The sequence below is a fragment of the Vitis vinifera genome, chromosome 14 (genome assembly GCF_030704535.1).
Source record: "Vitis vinifera cultivar Pinot Noir 40024 chromosome 14, ASM3070453v1".
Lineage (NCBI taxonomy): Eukaryota > Viridiplantae > Streptophyta > Magnoliopsida > Vitales > Vitaceae > Vitis > Vitis vinifera.
In genome coordinates this window covers 26959637-26978701 of record NC_081818.1, presented here as the reverse complement: position 1 = coordinate 26978701, position 19065 = coordinate 26959637, and the positions used below count along the sequence as shown (strand labels likewise).

Sequence of the window (19065 nt, the reverse complement as noted above, 5' to 3'; positions counted from 1 at the left end):
ACCCCATAGAATGGCGATGGAAGAACGTGGCGGCAACAAACCCTTCCCACACATTGATACCCGCCGGTCGCCTGAGAACAGCGATATTGAATCCTAGGTCATTTTCACTCTCATCATCACCTCCAGTTTCTGCGTAGCACGTGATCCGAGCCATTCCGAGAGAGTGCACCGGAAGCAAAGTCTCCGCTAGAGACAGAGCCCAAGGTCGCATCCCGGCCGTCGTGTTCGCCCAATAGCACCTTACCGGCGTCAAGATCAATGGAAGATCAGTGTCAAGGAAGCACCTTCTAACCACTGAGAGGAAGCAGATACAGGCCATTCTCAAGTCCGTAGAACCGGGGTTCTTTTGCTCCATAACGTTTCCGCTCCAGATCCGTGCCGGGTCCGGATCCTCCGTACTCCTCGAATCTGGTACAGTCCATCCTCTCAAGGTGAGTATTGACTTATCTTTTCCATTGAGGAAAGCATCTTCTTGGAACTGGTCCAGGACCACCGCCACTGCACCGTATAAAGCTGCCACCCATCACCACCGGTCTCTTCCAAACCTCCGCTAGGATCCAGGCCTTCCATTATATGACAATTTACAAGCACACTTAAAACATAGAGTGGACACATGCTTCCAACATGAATCAAATCATTTTCCTCATCTTATTTTCCATTGAATCAAAGAACTGAAAATAGCCCGGAAGCCTAACAGCCTTCTTAAGGGAATACAAATGTGTTGCCCTCCATTGATCACCTAATTTGGGTACCTTAAGTATAAAACAACGAACCATTATCATTATCATTATCAGAAAATAGATCCAATATTCTATGCTCTACAAAGGAGGGACCCGGGCCAGGTCAAGGAGTTGTAGCTCAGAGATACCAACAGCTGCATATGTTATCAAAATGAGAAAACTGCAAACCAAAAACACACAGTTGACTAAAACCATCCCTCTGAATAACAGCTGAATTGGAACTATACATGAAAGTTCTCCAGAAAACACATTACAGTTTAAAAGATATAATGCTATGGTCAATAGGTATGGGCCAATCAGAACTGTACATTTCAGATTCTCCAGAAAACACATTATAGTGGAAAAGATTATAGTTGTAATGAAGGCCCAGGGCAGTGTACAGAAGAATGAACTATGGAAATACAGCAGCTTCTATTTTTCAATTAGTTGCAACATCCGCCTCTCTGACTAACCGTTCCATCTCCTGATGGACCTTGTGGCCGCCCATACCCAACCTTGATGCCAGATGACTGCAATAAATTGTTTTTTGGTAAGTGATGCTATTCATTAAAAAGGCCAAGGCAAAACAGTGGAGACACAACCTCAAACATCATACTTGTGTTGTTTACAAGGTTTTCCAGAAAACGTATGTACAAGCAAAACCAAAAAAGAAAAAAAACAGAAAAAAAGGAGGAAAAAGAAAAAAGAAAAAAAAGGTAAAACACGAAGAGCCAGATGACTGAAAATTTTACCCAAAACCAAAAAGGTTTAAAATAAGAAGTTTTTCCCATTTTAAATAAAATGAAAACACTTAGGTTGTGTTTGTTTTTTTTGTCTTAAATCCAAATAGACCTTGCTTTAACATAAGTTTAAATCGTACTAAATAGTTTTAAGTATTAAGTTATTGATTTTTATTTATTTAAGTCTTAAAGCAATTTGTAATCTAGCAGGCTTCCCAGAAGAGAAATTACAATCCATATTTGTAATGCAATTAGTCAATGAGGGTGAATGACTGACAATCCTTATGATTTATGTCATGAAAGTCAAGAACTCTAGTACCAGTTTGAAAAGAGCAAAATAACCAGAGTTCAAGATAATATCCTGAAAGCAAATAATTCCCTTCAGCTAAGTGACTCAGTACTTACCTCATTGGATAGATCAAACACGCCTTCCTGAATATTCTGAAGGATCCTTGCAGCAGTCTTTATGAAGGCCTGTAAAATATTCCATCTCAGTTTACACAATGAAAATAAATTTTACTTTTGTAACCTAGTTCTGTAAAAAAAAAATGTAAAGGGTATGAGGTCGAGGCCTGGTTCCCATCACCTCCTCAACATTTTGTGCTGTTCTTGCAGATGCCTCTAAAAATAGAAGTCCATTTTCCTTTGCAAATTGCTCCCCTTCCTCTTTGCTGACGGCCCTCCTATGGGCAAGATCACACTTGTTCCCTATGAGCATGATTGTCATGTTGGGGTTTGCATGCTGTCGTGCATCCTCAAGCCAGCTAGCTAGATGATTAAAGGTCTCTCTCCTAGACAACAGAACAACCAGGTCGTTTCAGTTGCTCAAAATTATAACAGAATGGGGAATTCGAGCAGAAAAAAAAACAGAATAGGAATTACAGGCCAGAATATTGCCCAGAAAGATATGGAAAGGCTCATACCATGAAAAGTGTGCAATATGAAGGACACCATAAAATAGTTGATGGGTGTGGAACAGGTAAGAGAGTGCCATCTCCCTTGATAAGCCAACTTTTGAAAGCATAATTACATACATTTAATTTTTTTTATTCTTGAAATTTTACATAAAAATGTAAAAAAAAAAAAAAAAAGAAAAGAGAAAAAAATAAAATAAAAAATTGCACATTCTGGAGAATGTCCTACTGCAATTTATCCATAATAACAAATGCAAGCTGGTTACCAATTTCCTTAAGAGCCTATACTTGATGGATAGCAGGCAGCTACTACAAATCAAGGCTTGTTAAGAGCCGTATGATTGATTAGATGCAAATCAGATTTAAAATCTGAGATCTCTTCTAGCCAAAACCATATTTTTGGTGTGACTGTGATAAAGGAGTTCGCTCAAACAGCTTGCAGCATGTATTTGACAGACGAAATAAAAAAAAGCAAACCATCAACTGACATCTTAGCGAGCCAGGTAGATTCCAACTACATTTCTTTAGGTAAGAGGGCAGTTACAAATAAATAAATAAATAAGTCTCCCAGTGCCAAGAAAAACATAACTTTCCAACACCACCACAACAACCACATACCCCTCTCTCCTTTCTCTCTCTCACATATGCACATGCGCAAACCCACCTGGTTATGTCATAAACCAGAAGAGCACCTGCTGCTCCTCTGTAGTAAGATCTAGTGATGGACCTGAATGATTCTTGCCCAGCCTGGAAGATCATATGCATTGTTAAAAATAAATAGATAGCTAAATCACTAAATAAATAAATAAATAATATTCAGTACAAAATACAAATGTATAAAAAAAAAAAAACAGATACAAATTCAGCATAAGAACTTATTGGAATGCTGAGCTACAAGTTAATAATAGAATGAGGGAAAAAAAGCCCTTTTATGGTCAACCATATCAAGAAAGTCTGGAAAAACTAGGCTCCAAACCATATAAAGAATAAATGAAGTACATATGGATTTTCTTAATTTATCTATTAATTTAAATGTGTGAGAATGACCTTGATTCATGATATCAAGACCTAAAAAATATGGACCAAGCACCAAAGTCTCAAACATACCCTAAATAAACTAAAATCCGGCACCTGCAAACCAGCAAACAATTGGGATGTCTGACAACATAAGACACCGAGTACTCAGTCTATACAAAGAACTAAACATGTTATACAAATTACTCATGAGGCCATGCAAATAAATTCTAATTTTTCAGGATTATCTCTTCCTTTAGATCCACCTAAGTTTTTGTGCTATCATAATATGGAAGCAACAAGAATGCAGAATTCCTCAATGCATTTCTAGAGTCAAACAAAATTAAACTTTTATATAACCAGTAGAAAATAAATTTGCCTGTAGAGAACATAAAAAATGTCCACTATTGCACATTCACAACCTCATACTTCACATGATAAAGAACTTATATGCAAATCAAACAACCATTTGGTGCTGGATAAGTAATCCTGGTGAGAAAGAAGCAAGGGAATAATGCAAGGATCAATTGAATTCTCATAACGCCTAAACGATTATGGTATTTCTGAAAAAGGAGAGACTTCAATCTCATCCCAATTATTATAAAGTGCAAGTAAAATATATATATATTGACCCAACTATTGAAATTCATGAGAATTTGGCATGACTAAGCACTAAATCTGAAGTCCTTATCTGCCACTTCCTGTTAAGAAAGTCCCAATATCCAGATGAACTTTATAAATATAACAAAACAAATCAACTTTGTGCTTGTTTAGATAAACTTCCCGTTTTCTGTTTTTGAAATCAGAAAATAGTGGTAACTTTTATATAAAATACAAAAACACTTAGAGACTTACATTGAAAAAGTAATACTTTTAAAAACTGTTTAAATATTTGAAAATGATTTTTAAAAATAAAAGGTAAATCTATACTTTTTGTACAAGATGTTCTATTTCTATATAAAAGTTTCTGATTTTAAAAACAAAAAACTACAAGTGTAACAAACGGACATTTTTAATCAAATGCATGTAATGATCAGGATGTCTCATTAGAGTGATCGGACACTTTGTAATCAAATGCATGTAATGATCAAGAAGTCTCATTAGAGTGTATAATCTATATTTTTGTACAATATGTTTTATTTCTATATAAAAGTTTCTGATTTTAAAAACACAAAACAGGAAGTGTAATCAAACACACTTTGTCATCAAATGCTTGTAATGATCAGAATATCTTATTAGAGTGTATAGATGCTCCAGTGGCAAGTATACCTCTTCTTAACTTTGTTAAATGCATCTTTATCCAAGCATTATGATTCAATGACATGGAGACATCCCCAATTTTCCATACCCAGTTTTTTGGCTCATACGTTATTTATGATTTTTGTTTGTCATATTTATTTCTTGACATGAGGCAGCTAAAAACCTTTTTCACTTGTTTGTTCCAAGTATTTTTCTTTGCTTATTTTGGTGACATTGTTCTATACATTATAATCTACTCACCCTCAAAAATGGATTCATTCAGGGATAAAGATTCAACTAAATTAATTCTACATGGATGAAATTTGTGACTATCACAAGGGAAGGGTACGTATAAAAAATTCCATAAAATTGGAGTTCCAATTCCAACAGAAGGACTTGTATTACAACATCAGATGATAAGTCTTACAGAACTTAATAGTTCAGGACCCAGGATGACCACGTAATTTCAAGCAATCAAATGCCAGTTTGATACTTTCTAACAATGCAATCTTTACTAGTACTCATAACACTTTCCTTCAAGGACGTCTATAAAAAGCCTAATTCAATATTGTAAATAATCAATATCTCATTTTATCAGGAGCGTTAGTACTCACGGTGTCCCAAATCTGGAGTTTGATGGGTCTTCCGTCGATGGTGACCATGCGGGCCCCAAATTCGACTCCAATTGTGAGATCATGCACCGGTTGAAACCTCTTGTCTGTGAATTGCAGCAGCAGACAAGATTTCCCAACACCTGCAAACCCAAACAAAACCCTAAACTCAAGACATGCTGCTCAAACCCCTACACTTCAAATTGAGAAAGAAAACCAAATTCTCCACACAAAAGAAATCTCCTAATCCTGAAAAATCCATTTCAACCCCAAAAAATTGCCAAATTCCAAGCCTGCCTTTGTTTTTTCTGCAGTTCCTCGGAAGCAAACAGAAACAAGGGAAAAGAGATGAACCTGTGTCGCCGATGATGATGTATTTGAAGAGATAGTCGTAAGACATTTCTAAAACGATGCCGTGTGGGAAGATGAGGATGATGACGATGAAGGGGATGGAGCTCCGTCAGTTCGCAGAGCCTTTCAAACACTTCTCCCAAGATTCTATTACTTTGCCCAAAAGCTAAAAGCCAGAAGGGCAAGAGAGAGAAAATAATTTTTAAAAAACCCCCCGAAAAAACCAAATGGCGGACACGATAGGTTTCTTCTGGAATGTGGATACACGTATACGTCTTCTTATCGTATATATTTTAAATCTTTGCTTTTCATGTCGGTTTGTTCAAGCTCAAAGAAACCGTAAAATAATCATATATATGCATTATTTAATACGATATTTAAATATACAAATTATTTTCTATATTTAATAATATAATATATTTTTTTAAAATAAATATTTTAATGTTAAATATTATTAATAAAAAATTATTTATTAAGTTATGAATTATAGAATAATTTTTAAATAATGTCAAATATATGTGACATTTTATATATTTTAAATAATAAATATTAAAATGCTATATAATTTTTATCTTCAATAAATATGGAACATTGAATTGCAATATATTTTCCGTTATATTTTTTATAAACATAATGTAATATATAACAGTTTGTTATGAAAAACGATATTTTATGATATATAATTTTATTTTATCGTATAGATAAATTCAATATAAGTTTATGTTTTTACATGCTCAAAATTACTTAAGGCGAATGAGAAATTAAACTCAAAGTAATTTATATGTTCATAGAAAATATGATCAAAAGACGGAATCTCAAATCAAAGATTATTTGTTGAAAGAGGAATTTATGAGAATTTTGTAAGTTCAAAAGAAAACATGGGCTTGAACTTGGGTTTCCCACACACGTGGACTCAACTAGATCGATGTGGACTTGGGCTTGACTTAGGCCCACATGTGCACAAGTCGGACCAAATAGGTGTTGACATAGGCTTGACCAGATAGGTGTGGACCTAGGCCCAACTTAGGTCCACATGTATGTGGGCTTAATAAGAAAGCTCAACAAAAAGTATGCAGTTTCAAAGCATATGAGATTTTGTAGAAAGTATAAAGTTTGTTTAATTCATCGTTTCCTATGATTTCAAGTATTATTATCACAAGGAAATTATCATTATAGCATGAGAGACAATTTGTTACTAAGTCGTAATCATTTGAATTAGACAAATTTGTTTTAAGGACAAAATAGTCAAATTCTAGTCTTTATCAATGTATTGTTATAAAATTTTATTTATTTTTACTACTTTATTATAAAAAAAAATAGAATTCCATTTATTTATTAATTTGTCGATATCTTTTATTTCTCCCATCACTAAACTAAGATTTGTTGTCATGTTCCAGATCAAGGGTTTGTTGCTTTAGACGTTTGTAGGGGCCATGAAAATCAAATTTAAACTAAAAACATTATATTGCTAAGAAGTTTGCTCAGTGACAAATGTCAAATTTGGATACCAAAAACATTGTATCACATTTTACATTACATACTTCGTATTTTTGGGTACAATATGTGATTTGTAACAACGTTCATTTAATATAGATGGTGACTCAAGATTAAAGTAAAATTCGGGTAATTAAAACATGTAGCTCTCTCAAATATAGCCTATGATCATGCCAAATAAAAATCATGATGTGACATATGCTATGCTCTATTAGACTTTATACTTCATTATACAAAATGTTGTTATTAATAACATTTTCATTTAACCTATATTATATTTTTGCTTTTAATCTGCGTGACATGAGTCAAGCTCCTTAATTAATGAAGCTAAGGGCCGTTTGACTTTACTTTTTGAAAATTGTTTTAAAAAACATGATTAAATAGGTATATGTTTTTCTTCCATTTTTAAAATTTGATAAAAATAACTTTTACTTATTTTTTAAAAATTATTCTTTATTTCACTTTGTTTTTAAAAATTGCTTCTAAAGAACAACAGTTAAAATTGTTTTAGAAAACAGAAAACCGTTTTTAAATCATTCAGCGAAAGAGACTCTACATTTTTAAGAAATTGCTACTATTTGTAGAATTGGAAAAGAAAGACAGCGAACTTGTGCTCCCCCGGGGAAAGATTTCACCGTGCCATTGCTTCTTAATTGATCTTCATGAAGAGAACCTCTACGAGCACCAAAAACTCAAGTACGACGACTTTGATGGCCAAGTTCATACCAGTGAGGAGTATCATAACAGGGAAAAGAAAAGCTAAGTAAAGTAGAGTCAACCGCACTCATCCTTCAAACCATCTCTCCAGGAAGAAAAATTCAGACACTCAAATTCAACGGGAATTTGTAAATGAAACCAATAAATGAGCATTCAGTAGTATCAAAGTCAGCTCCGCAGCAGTCAGAACCCATGGTGGTGAATGGCAACATTTTGGTTGGCCCATGAGGGTACATCTTGAGAGCAGAAGATGAAAGCCAAAATCAAATGTATGCAAGTCAAAAAGAAGCACTGTCTGTTCCAATGTCAAAAAGAAACAGTGTCTGCCCATGAAGATGGCCCAGTGACTTCAGTCTCACTAAGCACCGAAGCAGCTGTAAGCTGACCATCTCTGGGATTCCGCGAGCACCGAAGCAATGCATTAGCTATGGTAATATACCTCCCATTTGAAGGTGTGAGCATGCATTCTAACATGTTGGATCAAAAGCAAAAAACTGATGAACGTGTAATGCATCCAAATTCAGTCTCTTGGACTCGGGTTTTAACCATCTTATTTAAAAATCAATTAATATTCGTTGAGGGTAAATCAAATCTTTTATGACATATAATTAACATTTTGCCGAACCATTCTCGGGTTTAAGAATGATATTATACATATTTATACTTGGTGAATCTGAAATTGGGTTGGAATTATCATCTGAAACTGAGTTAATGCTCTTCTTTGTAAGCTTACCATCTCTCCTGCAAGGTACAAAAGTAAATTCACCTTTAGATATTGAATATCTTTTATGAAAGTTTTTAAAACCTTGGAGAACGAAAGATAACTTAAATTGATTTGGAGTTGGTTGAGTTGTACAATGATTGATCCTGAATATATTTTTATGGGAGCAAGTAGGATAGAGGGTGTTGACCAATTGTAGGGGTCAATGGGTTTGGGTCATTCTTGGGATGTGATAAAAGTGATTGGATTAAGGTGTTTATTAGTCAATTTACCCAAATTAAGCATCCCTAGTACAATTATTAACATATTTATTACTTTTTACTTTCTACCACATTTCTTTTACCAAAGAATGTTAATATTGTAAAAATAAATGAAACTAATAAAAAATAGTATTAATTAATATAATTAAAATGAACTTGTTATCAATAAATTTAGTTTAATTATCCTTGATTAATATCAAAATGTTACTTTTAGTTAAATGAAAAAAAACTAAATATTTTGATTTTTTCTATTCAACTAAAAAACAAACATCACCTTAGTTCAAAGTTTTTCTTTAAAAATTACTAATTCAAGACTACTTTGCTACCACGATAATGAATTTAGAAATAAGGTAAGCATGTAATTTTGGATTTTGTTAGGTAATGCAAAAATTAAATTCAATGTAAAAGGAAGTCTAAATTTTTTTTAAGAAAATTCAAAATATTGTATCCTTGTTGGTTTTCATTTTTCAAATCTATTAAATTATTTTTTGTAACTTAAATAGAAGGAGCCACGGGAAGAATAAAAGAAAAAGTATATTATGATTATTTTATATTTAATCCAAAAAATTCTCAAAATCAGGATTTTGGTTAGAAAATTTTGAAAGCCCATTAATGAAGGAAAAACAAGAAATCGAGGATGGTTGAACCTCAAAATGATTTTGAGGTAATCCATTAAGATGTAAGAGAGCTTTTGTATTATGAAGGCAAAAACTGTTTTTCCAACTCTTGACTAGATGAATTTTTAAGGTTGATTGAGGTTAGAGTTTAACTTTATATCGTGAAGGCAAATTTCATATTGTTTAGGTGCTTATGGTACAAATAATTGTCTTTTGGGATGTAACGATTATTTTTTCAAATTATAAGAAATAACGAATCACTTGGTGATTTGTATTCTTATAAATACAACCAGTTAATCTATATTTTAGGATATATCGTATATCAGTCGGAAATGAAATAGGGATATATTCTCCAATATATCCGTAAAATCGAAGTATCTAATATATCCCTTTTATATATATATATATATATATATATATATATATATATATATATATATATATATATATATGATATATTCGTAAAATCATAATATCAATATATTTATGATTATTGATATTTTTATTATTGAATATAATTAAAAATGACTTGAAATCTTAAAAGACTGGAAATGAGAAAGAACAGAGAGAATGAATGAATGTCAAAATGAATAAAAATAGATATGGGAACGGAACTTATTTATAGATTTTGTTGGTGACCATTAAAAGAAATGTTTTAAAAACACTAGACATGTCCATTGAAGAGTCCGTCTTACGGACACATCTTTAGGAAGCTTCAAAGTATTTCTTTTAAACTTCAAAATTCTGAGAATCTAGGACACATTCTTACACAACTCAATATGTGTTCTTTGACTCAATCTACAACACAAATCCATTATTTATAGTACATAGAAAGCATCTGACAACAAAAAGTAACATTTTGTAAGACAGCCATTTATTAAATGAAGCGCTAGGTACAGTTGTGGCCATGTTCTTGCTAGCAAATGTAAAAATGGCTAAAATACATCTAACATTTCTGTTCCAATGTCTTGTGTATTGGCTCTATCTCAATCGCCAATTCTTTGTGGAACTCCACATAAGGGTAAGCAAGAGGGAAATTATCTCCTTTTATTTTCCACCTGCTCAACACCAAATACATAGAAAATATTAAGTAAATATTGTGGTCCCAACCCCATCCCAGATTTGACATCATACGACTAAGACGTACAAAAAAATTGAAAAAAAAAAAAAAAAAGGTGTGTTGAAGGAGAAATTTGTGAAATATTTACCTATAGTTGAGGACAAGATGGTGAAGGAAGAAAGCGGTTTCCAATTTGGCTAGGTCTGCCCCTGGACACAGCCGCTGTCCTCCGCCAAAGAAGCTGACCTTTTTGTTGGTTGCTTGATCCTGTTCAATACAATCATATAAGAACATACATTAGTAGATATTAAAATGAATAGAAATGTAAGGGAAAAAGGCTACGTACGTCCCATCTCCAAGGGTTGAAATCCCAAGGATTTTCATGAAGACAGGGATCATGGTGCACTGCAGTAAAGACAGGGAGAACCTTCCATCCTGCAGGAATGAGATACTCTAAAAGCAAACATTATAACTTCAATCAGTAAGACAAGCAGACATTTAAGTGAAGCTAGTCTAGGAAAGATGTAACAAATATTGGGAAATTTTCCTCAAACCTTTGAATCTGATATCTTCAAGAGATTTTCTGTGCACAAACTTGACCACATTCCCACATCTCAGGCCTTCATATATGACCTGTGAAATGCATAGTACTTGTGTTATTTCCAAATTTATAACAAACCTACAGGACTATTGAAGAGAGTTGGAAGTACATTGAGGGTGAAGTTCATCTGCTTGTAATCTTCCCAACTCAAGAGCTCTCCATCGTTTTTGTTTTTCCTTATGGCTAGGTGTTCCTCCTGGATAATTATCAGAACCACAAGACCCTTTAGAGCATGTACAAATATGTGATGAATGGAGGGAGGATTGGGAGAGAAAGACAAGTACCCTCAGCTGTTGAAGAGCTTGTGGTGAATGTGCGAGAAAGTAGATGAGTAAAGCCATCAGTGTGGCAGTGGTTTCATGGCCTCCAAGCAACAGATCCAAAATAAGACTCACTCTCTCTTCATCAGTTAAGTTCTCCTTTGATAAAATCACATCTAGAAAGTCTCCATTTTGAAGCCTGTTCTCTTTCCTCCTTCCTTCTATGATCCCTTTGACAGTAGAGGTGATCCTTTCTCTAGCCTGAAGAAACCAACCAACCAAAACACGAATTGGACACAGATCTACATTTGAATAGGAGAATATTTATCTTATCTAGCACTGGGTGCTGCAGGGTTGGTACCTTCACAGCCTTATGATAGGAGGTTCCTGGGATATATATTGGGAGAGACACAAAGCCCTTCATGAAGGTATGGAAGTCTTCCAATATCTGAGCGGTCACTGCCTCATCTGGTCCAATACTTAGACTTTGCTTCATCATGAGATTGAACGTGAACTGCATTTTCATCAGGAAGGCAGAATTAAAAAGACATCTAAAAACTGTTCCCCTATTTTTTATTGGGGTTGTAAAGAAGTTGTAAGTTGCTTGCCCTTTTAGCTTCTTTGCAGAAGACAACTTCTTTGCATCCTTTCCATAACTCCATCATTGATATTGACAGTCTTTCTATGGAAGGAAGGAAGTTGACTGTCGACTTAGTACCACCAATCATGCCTAGAGCAAGACTTCTTAGCTTTTTGTGAACGTCCCCGGACACAAGAATCAAAGAATTTCTTCCTAAGATGCCATGAAGGGCCTGGGGATAGCTGGACTGGAATAGCTTCTCTTCATTCTGAAGAATGAACATGTTGAGCTCATGGTCGCAGGAAACTATGGTTCTGTGACCAAATAGATGTGATTTGAAGACTTTCCCATACCTGAAAAAGAGACCATTGAGAACAAAAATATTGCAGAAGACTCATCAATCAAAACACAAAGCAAAAATGCAAGTTACGAAGGATAAAACATAAAATAAACTGAGTTAAGTAACTGCTCACCTAGAGCAATGTTCCTGCAAGAAGATCCCTATAGAGTCGGATTTATGTGGCTTCAGGTAGGCAAGAGTCTCCCCCAGAAGGGGCCATCCCATTTTCCCATGAGGTAAGTTCGTATGCTCTCTGGAAAAGAAGAATTTCACAAGAAAAGCCAAAACTAGTCCTAGAAATAGAGCCAATACTGTTGGCAAGGCCCCCAACTCAACCATGGTGATCAATTTGAACCCACTTGCTAGTTGCTACCAAGGGAGTTCTTGAGAAGAGGAGACCAAACCCACAAGGTTGACTAGTGTACCCACCATCCACTGCTCACTTCTTGGTCTGCAACTTTGCTTATTATATATGTCCTTGACCAAATCTAATGATATAAGGCTCAGATTCTCTTCTCCAATCGTTTCTAAATAAAAATATAAGAGATAAGGACTGATATCTTTTCAATTAATTGCCCTCTTGCCTTTTTGATTTCTTTTTACACAGGGTGTGGTCTTATCTCAGAAATGGAGATTGAAAAACAATCCCAAATTTTAATTAAAAAAGTGACTATATATGCCATTCGATGTTGATTAAAATAATCTTCAGAATTCATGACGAAAACATTTATTTTCCTCCTTTTTGGCCCTCACTTGACTTCAATTGGCCGTGTCTTCATGGCTCCATTACCATGTAAGGCAATGATGACTTGTGGGAATTTATGGCTTTGTGTGGTACTTAGTTGGCTGTTTTGATCAGTAACATTGGAATGCACCCACTAATATTATCAATTTTAATAATATTTTTCATTAGCACTTTGCTTTCAATAAATCACAGTTACCATTTTTACTGCCCGCTCCTTCAATTCATTTGGCCATATAACAGGCCAAATCTATGAAAGAACATACTTTCGGTATATTTCTCATTCCCTCTCTCTTAACTACCAAATTTTTTAACTCAAATGAAGAATGTAATATTTTCAATTTAATTTCCCTTCTTTTAATCTTGTCTTGAAACAAAAAAGGCTAAGGACAAAAATTTGTTTGTTTAGGAATATATTTATGAGAGAATGATATCCCATTCTATAGTCATATTTGAAGAATATCCATATACATATATATGTATGTATATAATTAGAAACCTTTAATTTCTTTAATTTTCAAACTATGGGGATTTACTCTCATCCCATCTTTAATACCTTATTATAATTATTATAGGATTGAAAAGAAAAAAGGAAAAGCCAAATAGACATGATTTTTTTTCAAGTTTTTTTTTTCTTTTTTCTTTGTAGGTGAATCTAACTTTAAATTTGTTATATATATATATATGTATGTATGTATATAATTAGAAATCTTTAATTTCTTTAATTTTCAAACTATGGGGATTTACTCTCATCCCATCTTTAATACCTTATTATAATTATTATAGGATTGAAAAGAAAAAAGGAAAAGCCAAATAGACATGATTTTTTTTCAAGTTTTTTTATTCTTTTTTCTTTGTAGGTGAATCTAACTTTTATAAATTAAACAGAGAGAATTTAAAAGTCACAACTTTGTTATTTACTTAATAAAAGTGTATCAGGATGGATTATTAGAAATCCTAATGGTATAATAAAAATGATTGCAAATAGGCATATGGAGATTGCGTCAATAATTATTGTAGAATGTTTTCTAATTTTATTATGTATGTTGTTAATGAAAAATATTTAGAAGATGATTCAAGAACTTAATGTTTGTATTTATTATCATATTTATAAAGAAACAAATATATAGAACACTAGATTGTTTAACAAAAAAAGTATCTATAATTTAAAATCTTTTACTTGAAGGTCAAAGTTTTTTTAAAGATGTTATAAAGTTTAACTTTGAAAAATATTATGATTATTTTTTAAATAAAATATGTAGATATTTATTTTGTAATTTCTTTTCATAAAGAAAAAACTTTGTTATTCACCATCTTCCATGAATTTGTACAACATTACTCTAAAGAAAAACACCATTGAAGACACTTTCAAGGAAAGATGATAACAAAGGTGCCATCATTGTATCTTTTAGAGAGGAAAAAAAAAAAAGTTTCAATAAATTCAAAGGAAAGTCATCCCAATTAACCCTCCTCAAACCCCAGATCCTCGTAAATTTGGCCTCCAATTAAAATCAATCTTCAGCCTCACGAGTGATATTGTCATAAATGGATACTCAATTACCCTCCCTGCTAGGCTACAAACCCTTTTGGATTTGGCCCTCAATGTCGCAAATTTTCTTCAACCCTACGTGGGCATGTCACAAAAACACTAGCTCAAACAGTAATCAAAGACTTCAACCCACATAATGTAGTGGGCATTGGTTCCCTAAAGGCATGGCCACAAGGGAACATACTCGGTGAAAATTCAAATCCCTTTTCAAAGCAATAGCAAAAGGGGAGTATAAAAGGGTTGAAGAAATTTGGTTGGTTTGTGTGGGCATGATGTGGATATTTGGAATGGAGAACAGACCAATTTGTAGACCCACCGGTTTGCAGCACCGCACACATTTTTTCGGCAGTTTGTGAGTTTGAACACAACCAATTGAGTTGTAGGGGACCCCATTGGTAAAGCAAAAGAGGGAGGCAAATGGGGTTTGATCTTTGTCCCTCTCTACAGTGTCCATGTTGCACGTGCAGAGGAGTCTGGACCCACCAATTGAATTGGATTGGATTGCCCTTTAGAAGGTCTAATGAGCTGGAACTCAATTGCTCTTGCAATCATGCCTTGTGGGCTGCTCCTTTCTCTTTGCCTCTCCCTTTTTTATTCAATTTGCATCCAAATTCTTCTTTTTCTTCTTGGGGGTGAAAGGTTTCCAACCTTAGGGACATGGCATGGTTTCTTTGCAAAGGTTTTTGTCTGGATGTGTCTCTGTGCGTGCGTGCTTGCATGGAGATTCGTAGATATTAATACCATGTTCATGTTTTTAAGGAGATTTTCCTCATAAACTTCTTTATTACCAAAAAGAAAAGTGTGAAGAATCCCTTTTGAACCTTAATTGCATCCAGAATGTCCAAAATTTTTGCAGGGGGAGAAGGGCAAAGTGATGATTGGAACGAGGGAAGTTGGGATTTGCGGGGAGGCAAGTGAAGGGGAGGGCCCCCCCCGGGGGCTGGGTGGGGGGTATAATTATTCGTGACATTTCTTTTGAGAAACATATGGTATCATCTCTCTTGATGTTTTTACAAGGCCTCAATACACGTTTGTGCAAGCAAATCATCATTAGTCTTGTCTTTTTTCATGGTCGTGGCTAAGTTGGAGTGACAACAATAGTCCCAGAGAGCCAGAACTCCGATTTGTCAAGCCTTCTTTTTTATTACAAGAAAAGCCCCTAAATGTGGGTGATATAGACTTGGGGACCGGAGTTTTGGCCAAGATGAGAGACAGCTCCAGTCCTCATTTGCCTTCTTTTGATCAAAAGAAAAAGCCTCTAAATGTGGATGATGGAGACGTGGAATGACTCTGTTCTCTCAAGCCTAAATAAAGAACAAGAAATATAATGGCACAAAGCTCAATCAAAGATACACGCACGTCTGCATTTTCATTCTCCTTGATTAATCATTGTTATCCCAACAAACCATAAAGCAGTATGTGAGGACTATTTGCTCATCTTCATCTGGTTCACATGGAAAGATGGAAAGAAGATGGTCCCACATAATGAATAAGGAACAAGTGCCAGAAAAAATCGGCTTTAAGGCCAACTATACTTCTATTTTTACTATACAAAATGCTGGTAATCAGGGGTGTTGTCTCTATAGGGCTGGGCTTTTGCTGGGTGGTTGTTCCTTTTAGAAATATGCCTAGAGATTGAGCTGGGCCATGGCCGAAAACAGCTCATGGGCTGCTGGGAATTGGGATCACCCACATATGCTGGTGAGTACTTTTTCCACCCAAGTTCTGACTTTTGAGACATCATGAACCCATTTTGGGGAGCTACAGCCTGCAAGTGCTCACGACCACTAAACACTTATCCCTTAACGTATATCTATACTGGAGTTGGAAGGTATCTTAAAAGAACTGTATTGATCCAAGGACCATGCTTACATTTCACCCAAATCCCAAGCCGTGGCACCCATCTACTCCAACGAACTTCTCCTCTATCCCATTCAAAGCCAGAAGCTTCCCTTCAAGGATTGCAAACAGTATCAATGAAAAAAATGAACCAAAGCAATCCTCAGCAGGCAAAATCAAGCGTCTTGTTCTAACTCAAGAAGGTAGAACCAAATTCAACGCTTACCCAGATCGAGAATTCTATGCCTACCCACGCTTTGTGACCCATGTTGACAGTGGCTTCATTTCCACACTGACCGATCTTTACAGGGAACGGTTGAGCCCTGGTTCAGAGATTCTGGACCTCATGAGCTCATGGGTTAGCCATCTACCTAAAGAAATAGAGTACAAAAGAGTGGTGGGACATGGGCTCAATGCACAAGAGCTTGCCAAGAACCCCAGGCTAGATTATTTCTTTGTGAAGGATCTCAATCAGGATCAGAAGTTGGAATCCGACAGTTGCAATTTCGATGCTGTCTTGTGCACAGTTAGTGTGCAGTATCTTCAATATCCTGAAAAGGTCAGATGATAATTTTTCGCTCACCTTTAAAAAAATAAAGGAAGAAAAAAACCCCAATATGTTAATATGTACGCAAATTTTACTCCTATGAAAAATTGAAGAAATTCTGAGACTGATGTAGGTTTACAAGTGGGGTATTTCTCTACACTAAGACATTCACATATCAGCAAAAATGTGAGACCTTGAGAATTTGAGTAAGATTAGGACTTAATAAGTGACCTGAATTTACCCTACTACAGGTATTTGCAGAGGTGTTTCGGGTGTTAAGGCCAGGAGGGGTGTTCATTGTCAGCTTCAGTAACCGATTATTCTACGAGAAAGCCATCAGTGCATGGAGAGATGGAACTGCATACAGCCGGGTGCAACTAGTAGTACAGTACTTCCAATGTGTGGAAGGATTCACACAACCTGAAACCATCCGGAAATTACCAGCTACTAATGGTGCTCAAGAGGACAAGGGGCCTCTCAGTTGGATCGCGAGGTTGCTGGGATTTTTGTCCGGTTCAGACCCCTTCTATGCAGTTATAGCTTACAAGAACTTTAAGCCTTTATATGAATGACTCTAAAGTCATCTGCTTTTGGGTTAGGCTGATAAGCTCACCCCTTTTCAGCTTTGAAAAGATTCAATCCTTTAGAGCAAACACCATTGATAATTTCTCTCCTCATGGGTTCTATCTACTCATGTTTAGAAATGCTATAATTCCCATCTTTTGCAGCACACAGAAAACCATAGATTTTCCTTGTATCTGCTGGATGCCTGAGCAGTACCTCTTGTATGATCCACATGCTATAATTTTAATAGCTTCCAAATTTGTGACAAAATTTATATTCTTTGTGGAAAATCATAGACAAATAAAATTTTTTTCATAACCTTTTTCTAATCATAAACATACACATATATTAAATCAATTTTAATAGCTTCCTAAACTGAAAGTAGATGGATTATTGGAATAATATGTTTCCATAAGCCTAAAATTGAACCAAGTTGACTGTGACTGTAAGTTCGGGTTGTGCCCAATTACTATAAATTATGAAATTGTATTTGTGTCTCTTTACCTTTTTTACTTGCAAGTATTTTATTGTGTTATTATTTATGGGTATTGACATTTAATTTTGTTAAAAATAAAAATGAGACCAACACGTATTGGGTGTTTAACTCATGTTGGTTTAGCATACATTTAAGATCTATTATTTATTTTTTACAAAAATATTTCATATTTGTTTTAAACATCTACAAGACTTTTTAAAGTGGATGTCTAATAAATAAATTTATTATTTAAGATTAATGAAGGTAAATACTAGTTAAATTTAATGAGAGCAAATATTAGTTAAAATTGATGCAGGTGAATATGACAATTTCAGAATTTTTTTTTAAGACAACAACCTTAATAATAATAATGATGATGATGATAATAATAATAACTACGAGTAAAGATAGTCCAAAAAAATTTAGGGAGAATTATGTTTTGGGGGTAGATGAGTCCCCAAATTAACAAAAGGTCCACGTAACTCTTTAAATTGAGCTCAAGACCTAATGAAAGTATGAAAATTGAGTTGAAGGATATCATCCTTCAGTATTTCCAAAAATGCCCTTAGTTGATTTTGAGAAAAAAAATTAATATTTTTGAAAAATAATTTTATTTAATTTAATATTTTTTATTTAATTTAATATTTTTTAAAAATATTTTTATGTAATTTAATATTTTTTAAAATACTTTTATTTAATTTTAATATTTTTTTAAAAATAAATTTATTTAATTTAATATTTAAAAAAAATTATTTAATTTAATATTTAAAAAAATTATTTAATTTAATTTTATATTTTTGAAAAAAATTATTTAATTTAATATTTTTGAAAACTACTTTTATTTAATTTCGTATTTTTGAAAAAAAAAATTATTTAAAAAAAATATTTAACTTAATTTTATAAAATATTTTATATGTGTTCTTGTATATTTGTCCGTTACTATTTCATATCCTTCAACTCAATTTGAAAAGTTATATGGACCTTTTGTTAATTTGGGGACCCATCTACCCCCAAAACATAATTCTCCCAAAAATTTATCCACTCGCTTTCCTTGTTTCATTTCACGTCCTTTGCATTAATAATGCAAACTATGTATACCTTATATGTATTA

At 34.1% G+C, this 19065-nt stretch overlaps 3 protein-coding genes across 3 annotated transcripts; 1 reads left to right on the top strand and 2 right to left on the bottom strand.

Moving 5' to 3' along the window:
* Window positions 1-921: 921 nt before the first annotated feature.
* Window positions 922-5846, bottom strand: LOC100260965 (ras-related protein RABB1b). Its single transcript, XM_002270665.5, has 6 exons — window positions 5592-5846; window positions 5241-5380; window positions 3038-3120; window positions 2046-2250; window positions 1865-1933; window positions 922-1249 (listed from the first exon to the last, which is right to left on the bottom strand). Exons 1-6 carry the CDS (start codon window positions 5635-5637, stop codon window positions 1163-1165), a joined length of 630 nt encoding a protein of 209 aa, XP_002270701.1. The 5' UTR covers window positions 5638-5846; the 3' UTR covers window positions 922-1162.
* A 4350-nt stretch (window positions 5847-10196) lies between these two features.
* LOC100245690 (cytochrome P450 724B1) lies at window positions 10197-14167 on the bottom strand. Its single transcript, XM_002272040.4, has 9 exons — window positions 12372-14167; window positions 11927-12251; window positions 11680-11832; window positions 11343-11579; window positions 11168-11254; window positions 11012-11090; window positions 10804-10910; window positions 10606-10724; window positions 10197-10455 (listed from the first exon to the last, which is right to left on the bottom strand). Exons 1-9 carry the CDS (start codon window positions 12575-12577, stop codon window positions 10344-10346), a joined length of 1425 nt encoding a protein of 474 aa, XP_002272076.1. The 5' UTR covers window positions 12578-14167; the 3' UTR covers window positions 10197-10343.
* A 2130-nt stretch (window positions 14168-16297) lies between these two features.
* LOC100250829 (uncharacterized) lies at window positions 16298-17749 on the top strand. The gene is made up of 2 exons (XM_010662534.3): window positions 16298-16927; window positions 17167-17749. Exons 1-2 carry the CDS (start codon window positions 16394-16396, stop codon window positions 17485-17487), a joined length of 855 nt encoding a protein of 284 aa, XP_010660836.1. The 5' UTR covers window positions 16298-16393; the 3' UTR covers window positions 17488-17749.
* The last annotated feature ends 1316 nt before the right edge of the window (window positions 17750-19065 follow it).

Bases quoted from the DNA above. Each gene is read 5' to 3' on its own strand.
- LOC100260965 (XM_002270665.5), bottom strand. From the start codon at position 5,637: ATGTCTTACGACTATCTCTTCAAATACATCATCATCGGCGACACAG. The intron at 5,381-5,591 runs GTTCATCTCTTT...TTGGGTTTGCAG, and splicing joins CATCATCATCGGCGACACAG to GTGTTGGGAAATCTTGTCTG. The intron at 1,250-1,864 runs GTAAGTACTGAG...AATTTATTGCAG, and splicing joins TGTTTGATCTATCCAATGAG to TCATCTGGCATCAAGGTTGG.
- LOC100245690 (XM_002272040.4), bottom strand. From the start codon at position 12,577: ATGGTTGAGTTGGGGGCCTTGCCAACAGTATTGGCTCTATTTCTAGGA. The intron at 11,833-11,926 runs GCAAGCAACTTA...ATGAAAATGCAG, and splicing joins TCTGCAAAGAAGCTAAAAGG to TTCACGTTCAATCTCATGAT. The intron at 10,456-10,605 runs GTAAATATTTCA...GGTGTTGAGCAG, and splicing joins CATCTTGTCCTCAACTATAG to GTGGAAAATAAAAGGAGATA.
- LOC100250829 (XM_010662534.3), top strand. From the start codon at position 16,394: ATGCTTACATTTCACCCAAATCCCAAGCCGTGGCACCCATCTACTCCA. The intron at 16,928-17,166 runs GTCAGATGATAA...ACCCTACTACAG, and splicing joins ATCTTCAATATCCTGAAAAG to GTATTTGCAGAGGTGTTTCG.